This window comes from Gymnodraco acuticeps, unplaced genomic scaffold (assembly GCF_902827175.1).
Source record: "Gymnodraco acuticeps unplaced genomic scaffold, fGymAcu1.1, whole genome shotgun sequence".
NCBI lineage: Eukaryota > Metazoa > Chordata > Actinopteri > Perciformes > Bathydraconidae > Gymnodraco > Gymnodraco acuticeps.
In genome coordinates this window covers 5,001-15,619 of record NW_022991494.1, presented here as the reverse complement: position 1 = coordinate 15,619, position 10,619 = coordinate 5,001, and the positions used below count along the sequence as shown (strand labels likewise).

At 42.1% G+C, this 10,619-nt stretch overlaps 1 protein-coding gene across 3 annotated transcripts in view; it reads right to left on the bottom strand.

The window, feature by feature from the left end:
* Positions 1-6,314: 6,314 nt before the first annotated feature.
* Positions 6,315-10,619, bottom strand: part of rpl15 (ribosomal protein L15) — a 6,220-nt gene continuing 1,915 nt past the window's right edge. For all 3 annotated transcript variants that reach the window (XM_034196781.1, XM_034196782.1, XM_034196783.1), the window contains exons 3-4: positions 8,607-8,743; positions 6,315-6,670 (exon numbers count right to left, since the gene is read on the bottom strand). In XM_034196781.1, the coding sequence (XP_034052672.1) occupies positions 6,365-6,670; positions 8,607-8,743 (443 nt within the window). In that variant the 3' untranslated portion in view covers positions 6,315-6,364. The remainder of the gene's footprint in view (positions 6,671-8,606; positions 8,744-10,619) is intronic.

Sequence of the window (10,619 nt, the reverse complement as noted above, 5' to 3'; positions counted from 1 at the left end):
CTTAGTTTTTCTTTCTTCTTGAAGCAGCCATTTTGTAAAGCTTGTCAAATTGCCTAAGTCACAAGACAATGTGATTTAAGCAATTATCTTTTAAAAATATATTGCCTAAGTCACACTCTTGACATAGGCCATTATACTCAGTAGCGTGGCGTGGGGAAAAAAATAGGGGAAGCCAATAATACGTCCTTTCTTTTGGGTCGGGGTGTGGTGGTCAATGCAATAACGTAACCAGATGAGTGATTACAGCACCCGGTATCATTTTACACACTTTGTATCCAGGGGCGGATCTACCGGGGTGGCATGGGGTGGCAACTGCCACCCTAAACAATAGCCTTGCCACCCCAGCTGCCACCCCAGTTGGCATCTTTGTTTTGAAAGAAAAGTTGTGGGTCATCGGACATTTATGAGAGAAAGTCTCTAATGTCCCAGTGCAAGTGAATGCAGCACAAGATGCACGTCATGTAACCCCTCCCCCGGTCCTGGCGCGAGAGTGGAAATATGATTGGTGGCGAATTCACTTGAAGGTGGGGACGGCGCAAAACGAGAAGCCTTTCGGACCCAAGCACTGAAGGAATGAGGTAGTTGCGGTCTACAATGACAGAGAAGAGAATGTCAAGTTTGGCTGTACTCAGCATTGAATCAAAACGCACTACAGCTGTTGATCTTAATAAGTTTGTGAGGCGTTTTGCTGAACAAAATAGTAATCGCCGCATTCAGCTGTAATAGACAACTTGATGCTCTGCTCACGGATGACTCGATGAGAATAACAAACTGTTAAGATGATGACCTTGTATGCGTGTATATATATTTTTCTTTGAGGGGGTCTGCCCCCCAAAAAAACAGTTTTAAGTCCTGAGAAAGTAAAATAAGACGGTGTGTAAAACTACACCGCCCAGCCAACAGAAAGTAACCACTTTGATTTAACTAGGCCAGTAGGTAAGGACCTTCCACTGGATAATAACTGCAGCGATGTTTTAGCTGAATACACGTTTTTTTAACCCTAACTGATGCAGTTAGTCACTTCTTTAATGTTTGTTCTTTCTGATGTAAAGTCAAGGTTGTAACTGTATATCAATAATGATATAATTACTTGTTTTTCAAATTTGAAGGAGGGTGAGCAAGCATCTTGATGAACATTCATCATTAACTCCTCCAAAAAATATAGTTTATTCAATAATAAATGAATATGTGAATCATAACAGTTCTTCACTATATCTGTAAAGCGTCTTTGAGCACCTGTAAAAACGCTAACAAATTAAATCTATTATTATTATTATTATTTATTAACAGTGATTGACAGCTGATAGGAATAATATGATTGTTAATAGTATCATATTCATTCAGACAAACATCAATGAGACAGTTAATTAATGTACTTATTGCAGCAGTCTGCATAGATTGGTACCCCTGCTGGTCTAAGAGTGAAACAAACTCATTCAGTTATTGTTCAGTTAAAATTCATTAAATTACGTCTGCCACCTTGTAAGGCTTTACTGATGTGCCACAATAATATCACCTATGTGATTGAGTTAAAATATTAATATTGTGGCTTTCCAAGTTAACATTGATTGTAGGAGTGTAACGGTTCACAAACATTTCGGTTCGGTACGTACCTCGGTTTTTAGGTCACGGTTCGGTTCGGTACGTTTTCGGTACAGCAGAACAAATTATCACAAAACATTAAATATATATTTTTTATTATTATTAAACTGTGACTAATGTATTCAAATAAATACAAAATATAGTAAAATAAACATTAAGGTGCAGCATTTCGATGAACTCAAATAATCTGTATTTGAACTGTACTAGTACCTAAGCAGCCAGCTTGACATTAGGACTTGCTTGTCATTGTATTTTCATGTTGTTTAAAGAAAGATGAACTTGTCCATATTGCTTGCTGAAAGGGCAGATCTGCTGGCACTAACAATGTCTCCTGCTGTGGAGAAAACCCTCTCTCTAGGGACAGTGGCAGCAGATACAGCCAGGTAGCGCTTTGCTAACATGGCAACATAAGGATATTTGGCGTTTGTAATAGCTTTGGCTCTGTCTGAACTCTTTGCGAGTGGTGGAGGCTTACATGCTAGTGGGAGTTGGGTTTGCACTTCAGTCTTTTTTCTTTTGGTACCGGTAATATTCACATTCGGGTGATGCCTTTTCAAATGAGTGTGATGTATTGCCAGCCGCGTAACCAATGTTAGTTGAACAATGCCGACAAACAGCTTTGGTTCGGTCCACCTGTCTTTGTCCGTCATCCTTGTACGTAACTGCGAAACCAAAATGTTCCCAAACCGGAGACCTCAATGATGCCGGAGGATTTTCGAGCTCAACTTTATCTGCGTTCGCCATTTCGACAGTTCCTCAAATTACTGACTACATTTGAACGCATCCCTGTGACCAGCTCTCATAGTATGCCTCTCGTCCAATGAAATGACTTGGTCGCTCTATGATATAGATTACTTCCAGAAAGTTGTTCATGTTCTCAATTTTTTACGTTTAACGCTATATTCGTTCGGTACACACGTGTACCGAACCGAAGGGCCCGTACCGAATAATTTCAGTACGGGTACGTGTACCGTTACACCCCTAATTGATTGATATGATTGCGATTTCAATCAGCATATACTTCTGTCAGGGGATGCCACCCCTCAAAATCTCCTGCCACCCTCTTGCCACCCCATGAATATTTGTCTAGATCCGCCCCTGTTTGTATCATACAGATGCAGGATTTACACACGCCTGTTATCTAACCCAGGGGTTCCCAACCTTCATTGTGCCAAGGACCGGCAGATACATTAAAAAACAAATCGCGGACCGGTTGTCAATTTTAACTGATTTTAATATTTACTCACCAGCAGGTAGCAACAGAGGCTAATTGTATGTAACAGCCTGAACAAATACTAGAACAATGCATCCAAAACATATTAACAACGTTTAAAAAAGAACCGGTGTCGTTTTTTGGTTTTTCGGAAAAACGGAAAACCAAAAAAACCGACGTTATTCAGTTTTTAAACCAAAACGGGAAAACAGATAAATCAACGTTTTGGTTTTGTTTGTATGATTTACGGATAATCCAGTGATGGGAAAGTGAGGAGAAGGCGCATTATGAAGGAGGTGTGTGTGTGTGTGTGTGTGTGTGTGTGTGTGTGTGTGTGTGTGTGTGTGTGTGGCATTTGTTTTCAGAAGATATTATGATAGTGACGTTCGTTCCGGTGCACGTCCGACAGCATTTAGCACTACATAGAGATTAAGATTAAACTAATTTATTTTGGGAACACCTGCATATAGGCTACCTATGGAGTTAGCCAGATGTGTGTAAATTACTGTTCCTGGTAATTTGAAAACAAATGCCGGTGTCGGACAGACACAAACACAGAGCTGAGCTGAGCTGAGCTGAGCAGAGCACACACATCATGCGCCTTGGTGACTGGACATCTCCTTCATACAACTAATAAAAGGGGGAGTAATCGGCAGTTCGATGTGTGTAGAGACGTGTGTGTGTGTGTGTGTGTGTGTGTGTGTGTGTGTGTGTGTGTGTGTGTGTGTGTGTGTGTGTGTGTGTGTGTGTGTGTGTGTGTGTGTGTGTGTGTGTGTGTGTGTGTGTGTGTGTGTGTGTGTGTGTGTGTAACACGTAGCAGCCTGCAGTCACTCGCTGTTCTGATGAAGGTAAACACAGCGAAGGCGGTGCGTAAAAAGGCACAGCTCTCGGCGCGCTGGTGCTGCACTTCTCAGAGGCGGAGTACACGTCCCGCTGCCTCCTGATGCTGCCTGCAGCCATTTCATGAAGTGAAGGAGGTTTTCCTTCAAACAGCTGCGGGCAGCAGATACCGTGAGAGTCCCGGACATGAATTCATAGATCAAGGCATGGTTTACTCTCCTGTTTTGCCAATCCGGTGCTTAAACAAAGGCAAGGAAAGTTTATTTATATAGCACTTTTCAACACAAGGCAATTCAAAGTGCTTTACAAAGAAATGAAAGACATTAAGAAAATGGCATTTAAAATCAGTCATTAAAAAGAAAAGCTAATAAAATAAACATATAGCTCACCCTGGCCGACATGTCCTTAAAATGAAGTCCGAGTTTGAAATATATCTCAAATAATGTATGCACTGCCATTCCCCCACATAAACATAACAGTCTGCAATTAAACGGTTGTCTCCTGTGCGCTCCTCTTCCTACTTGGAGCACCGGTAACTTTCTCTTGCGCACGAGAGGCTGAGACCTGCTGATCCGCCGAATCCCTCGGAACATCATAAAAGACATTTTCAACGGTTATCTGGTGAAAGATTAACTAGGCTACTGGATGAAATAATATGACTGTTAGATGCGAACATTAAACAGTTTTTGAAAAAAATATTATGATAAAATATGTTTATATATTTATAATTCTGCAAATATTACGATAAACTCACAGCTATTTCCCAGCCCGGCAGTAACACCTCCGCGGCCCTGATCTAACCGACAGGTCCGCACGCACTCTCCAGACAAAACTCTAATAAGCATTCATTCACAAACTAAATCAGGAGACCTTTAACGTCTTACGTCCGATTCGCTCCTTTGTTCCTCGCTGTACACAGCTCCAGTTTGGGCATCGGCCTGTCATCAGATTGTATTTGTTGTTGCTGCTGTAGCAGAAGTTTAGTACAATTATTTTTGAGGAAATACTCCAAATCTCCATCCTCCATAATTGCACTTGCTTCAGTTGCTTGCTACTTTCTAACGGCGGTGAGAGTGATGCAGTGACGCTATCTATCTTCTATCGATTAGATTTATGATTCGAAAATTATAAAAGTAGGGTAGACATGTGGATATTATCCGGACTGAACACAACGTGCATTTATCTAACAGGTTCGTTTTCCACTGACCTTATTTCGAGCTATTTTCCTAAATCCTATGGAGAAATCCCATTGCTTTCTGTCGAGGGAACTAGCAGCTTACTTCCGGGTTTTAGGACGCGTCACTGCACCACTAAGTTGATGCGATTTGATTGGATTGTGAGGCAAGGGAAGCCAGCCGCCTCCCCTTGGCATGGCCCTGACCAGCAGCCCTGACTAATCACAGGTTGGCAGGGGCATGACGTGAGCCTCATCTGATTGGTCAATCCCTCCATTTTTTTCCACCAAGGGAAGCCAGATTCGGCTGGCCTCCTCGCGCAGCAGAGTGCAATCTACTGTTTCACCATAACATCTAGAGGGGCGCTGTTTCACTCTTTGTAAAATACTCGATGAGAATGGGGGAGAGACGGGCCGGCAGCAACACACAACAAAGAATTTCCGAAACTAAACTAAGTGTTTTATTTTATTTATTAAAATGATAACTACAATCCGTAAAAACAGGGGAAGCCTGGCTTCCCTTGGCCTCCGGGGGAAAACGCCACTGCTTATACTATCAGGGTAGGAACAGCACTTTCTTTTCAATAAGGATGTAGGCAATTTGACCAGAGGTGGCCACATCAAGAAGAGATGATTTAGGCAAAAAAATACATTTTCTCCAAAATATGACTTTAGGCCATTAGTTTAAGAAGGTGACGATATTAAACCTCCTTGTACCTTGTATGTGTGTGAGAATGAGACAGGACTACGTGTGCTCTCATGGCGTTTTGTTTTCATTTGTGCTGTTTCATGTGTCTTTGAGGTAAACAGATGTCTGATCTTGACCCAGCTTGATCTCGAGGTTTTGAATTGTTTGGAACTTCAAAGTCCTTTGATAATGGAATAGAATAATAGAATCCACTTCAAGACACTGGTACTTGCTTACCGTGCTGCGAATGGATCTGGCCCTTCCTACATCCAGGACATGATTAAACCGTACACCCCAGCGCGTGCACTACGCTCTGCATCAGCCAAACGACTCGTTGCGCCCTCGCTGCGAGGGGGACCCAAGTTCCCATCGGCAAAAACACGTGGGTTTGCTGTCCTGGCTCCAGAATAATGTCTCTTTATAGCAAACAGACATACACTCCTTCAAGTAAATAACACTTGGCAGCAAAGCCAAAGATTCAAATGTGTGTCGTTTGGCTGGATGGTCATTTCATTCCTGTGATACGCAACGACCAGTAAGATGAAGAGGAGCTTCTCTGTGGGACAAGAGGTCTCATGCAGCCCGTAACTTCAGGTTGGAACTTGCGTTTATGAAGTTACACTTTATTTAACCCTCACTTTGACCTTATCACGAACATATGGTAGGTTATTATAAAGATGCTTATTAGTCCTGTAATTAAATCCCAATTATTGTTCCTACAAGTCTCAATCACACGTACATCCTTAGCAGGAAACAATGACAGTCTAGCTCCTGAATAACTCAGTCAGAAGCCGTTCTTTTGACCATAAAAAGGGTTTATTTATTTCTGTGGCTGAGCAGTGCCCCTCTATCGGTAGCGGTGCAGCTGCAGGGTGTTGCGTCTCTTCCAGGCGGCGCGGCGGGAGCCTCCGATGGTCAGGTGGAACTTGTGGCCCTTACCCAGGCCGCGGCTCTTCTTCCCTGCAGAGGTCAGGCCACGCATCTCGCGGTGCTTGTGCACGGCCTTCGTGATCCATTGGGTGTCGGGGTTGCGTCTGATGGCCTTGTGGAAGATGTCCACCAGAACCACCTCGAAGAACTTGAAGGTGGAATCCTCTCCCACCCAATAAGAGCTGAGGACTCGCAGACCTCCGCAGTGACGCCCAGCACGCTCCTGGGGAGATAAGAGAGACTCAGGGTTAAAGTCAGTCCTCGGGCCAGCGTAACGCACTTTCCACGTGCACTAAAAATATTGCTTAAAAAAAACACAGTAAGACATATATTCACATTATCCTGTGGTGTTAGCAATTTGCTTTCGTTTATTAACGATTAATCTTGGGTCAGTCAGGGTTCATACACTTTCTCACCGATGACTTCTCCAGGACCGTTACCTCATTTTCTCTGACCAAAAACATGACTCAGCGGCTCCACTGGAAATGGTTTATTTTAACATGGAACAGGAAAATAAGGTCTGAAACATGTTGTGCCTATCTAAAACAAATCGGCTTACTCGCTCCTACTGAAATCTCTCACCAGCAAAACACCTCGTCAGTTAAATGCCGTGTTACGTTTCATTACGATACAGTATTTATTATCATTATAGTATTACTATTTCAGCGATTAGATAAAATATAAATTATATTTGATGCAACTTTAGTTACATTTCCATGACTTTTCCAAAACTTTGGGGGAAATATTGTTTTCAATAACTTTTCCAGGGCCTGGAATTTCCATTTTGAATTTCCATGACTTTTCCAGGTTTTTAATGACCGTAGGAACCCGGCCAGTGGTTATAATGGTGGGGCCAGTGATCAGGAGAATCCACACTTGTTTGTACTAAATACAGTAGGGTTAATACACTGCAGTGTCAAACAACTGATTTAACAGCAGACCCTTCCCCTCATAGCTAAGTGTCGCAGTAGTTCCTGTCATTGAGGTGGAACGCACCGTACAATAAATGATCTTAGATTTCCCTACATGTCAAATGTCTGAAAACATCCGTCAAAACAATGTGAGAATATGACCTTTAGCTCCATAGAAGCTGCAGTGACATTACATTAAACTCAGTTTTAGTCAGAAACCCATTATTTAAATCAAGTCCCAAACAGTTGGTGTCACTTTTTTGACGGCTCTCAACATTATGATTATTCCAATGATATGCAAATAGCTAGAGAGGCGAAGTCCCTCCCTTTCCTCCATGGGACCTTCATTCTGAAAAAGTATGTATTGAAGTCAACGGAGAGAGAAAGATTATCTTTCGATCCCGTTTGAATTGTGCCACGAATTACACATATGATGTTTGTCAATTTAAAAGATAATTTTGCAATGAACTACATCTCCCGTCTCGCACCAACACCCAGACGGCCGTCACGTTGAAACATTTCACTTCTTTCTTTCAGAACGAGGCGGAAAGTATTAAAAGAGGTGGAAATCACTCCAAGTCTGGGCACGTTGAGAGCTGTGCACACACACAAGGGGAGTTAGTCGGTTCCGTGAGAGCCAGCATGCGGGACCGGGACTCTGGGATTTGTTGTCTTTCTAGTTGCGTATTTTTCATCGTCTTATATTTCAACAGTTTTACGACAAACTGTGACTTTACTTATCTTTTAAATTGACAAACATCATATGTGTAATTCGTGGCACAATTCAAACGGGATCGACAGATACGTTTTCTCTCTCCATTGACTTCAATACATCATTTTTCAGAAATAAGGTCACATGGGTTGGAAGTAGATGGGCGGGACTTCGCCTCTCTCTAGTGCACTTCCTTTATACAGAACATGGCTACGGTATTTCTGTTTGGGAGTGTGAGTGCATTTCAAATCAGTGGGACTCGAAGACAGAGTGAGTATTTTGAGAGCCATGTAGGTCAAATATATTTTAGTAGAAAAATGTCACTAGTCAAAATCTTCAACCCGTAGCAGTTCAGACCAAAACAAAGATTGATAGCATTAAAACAGTCAGAGGAACTTGATTCTGGGGAATGTCTGCATTATCTTTGCAATCAGAATGGGTAACATCATGTAAGGGGCAGTACATACAGACTGTAGACCTGAAGCATTATAAAACCAGCGTACACGGCTTCAGTCTTATTAATAAAGTGTTCGTACCTCAGCGGTGGACTGCAGGCTGCGGGCGAACTTGATCTGGTTGACTCCGTGATGAACGGGTTTACCGTATGTTGCTCCCTTAGGAACGGGCTTCTTACGACCACCACGACGCACACGGACGCGATACACCACGTAACCTGAGGGAATGAAACAAAGACACGATGAGCAAAGAACCCTTAGATAACAGTGTGAAGAACAGGGGGGTCCAAATCTGTTTCATCGTGGGCCACATCAGCATTAAAGGCCGGTTGTGACTTTAAGACTATATAAATATATACAAGATAATGTATTATATTACATTATTATCAGATAGGGTAATAACTTCATAATTAACTGCGTCAGAGCAGAAGTCCAGGGCAAATGAGTGCAAGTCTCTTCAGTGCCCCTGTCACAAGATGAGATGCATTGTGGGACATGTTCAACACTGCTTTCAACCACTGATGTCTGTGGGACATTGTGCGCGAGGTAGTGTTGTCATTATTGCGTTGTACAATAATTTGTTATTACTTTTCAAATTGTTTTATCTTAATGTCTTTCTTCCGTCCAGGTTAGAGCTCAGAAACAGCCTCTTTATCATCAAGTAATACAGTTGGCATTGGAAGTTTCATCAGCGCCCACCTTCTGGTCGGCTCTACTAACAAGTATTTGATATTCCCAGTATTACTTCAATATGCATTTACTTTTTTCTTGCCCTAACTTTTAGTTTATTTCCAGTTTTCATTAGTTTTCTTTGTACTCCTTAATGTCTATACGATGATGATGCACGGGAGGGCTACTCCCCATAAGCTAAGCTTCAGCCCTCCCGCTTCTACTCAGTGTTCATTTGTGTGGATGAATTATACGTTTGTTTGATTTTAGTAGAATAAAAAAAAGGGGGAATTTCCAGAAGCTATCGTAGCAGCTAATATGAAAACTCTGTTATTGACATCAAACTGGAAGATGGATTATCAGTAATCATTTCAAAGTGACATTGGATTAACCTTCAGCAGCGTTTTAATGCCATTGAACACAACTTTTAATCAGACAACAACACTAAGACATATGTTCTGATTTGATCCCGTAAAGCTATTCGTTGTCATTTCGCCACGAGTTCTGGTCGCTCAGCGATGATACTTACGTCTGGAATCAGCTCGCTAATCGATATCTTGTTTGTGCAGATACGATGAGTAATGAGGGTATTTAAGGTACATTCTGTGCTAGGTGTTGCATTTTTCCGCTCAGGGCTAATTCAGAGCCTTTGATATTACCCGTATGTTTCGTTTCGCTAAAAATGGTTGGTATCGTCAGAAAGCGGAGTTTCTTCCCGTTAAGTGGGCACGACACATTCATAGTTTATTAAATGTTAAGCCCTCAGACGCCGTTTCTTGCGATTAGTCCGTGGGGTTTAACTTTGGCTGCTTAGTGCTTTAAAGTATTACACATGTTCTTGTTGCAATAAAATACATACATGATAGATTGATATTGGACAGCATGCATCCTCAGTTATATCCATGATCACACGAGCCGGTCAAGCAACACTTGAAGAGTTTTTAAAGTTGTGTACCATGAGAGAATGCATGCTACTACTTTGACTAGCTGATGCCTTGCTCATGTACAAAGGAGGGCTTTTAAATACATTTTAAACGTGTGAATCAAAATGATCATTTCCAAAAGCCATCTTCCTCAAAACAGCTGTGAGTACGGCAGACACGCAGCAGATCGATGCATTTAACCAAACCATGAAACTGTAGAATGCATTATTTCTGTTTCAGACCCGGCTTCCCTCACAAAGTTGCACCTCCTGGTTTTTAGGCTCTTGGCAGATATTATGTTCTTTTAAAATATTAACCTCTGATTATTTGTCAGCCTGAAAAGACGAACATACTGGATTTCGCAGATAAAGCTCCGGGTTCATTTGAAAACCACTCGCCCTGCTTGGCTTCATCGCCGAGTCAGTCTCTTCTTGCACTATTTTATCTGCGTGTTTCTCTGTTGGAGGCGCCGGTGACCTCAGGCTTTCAATGACAAAACTAC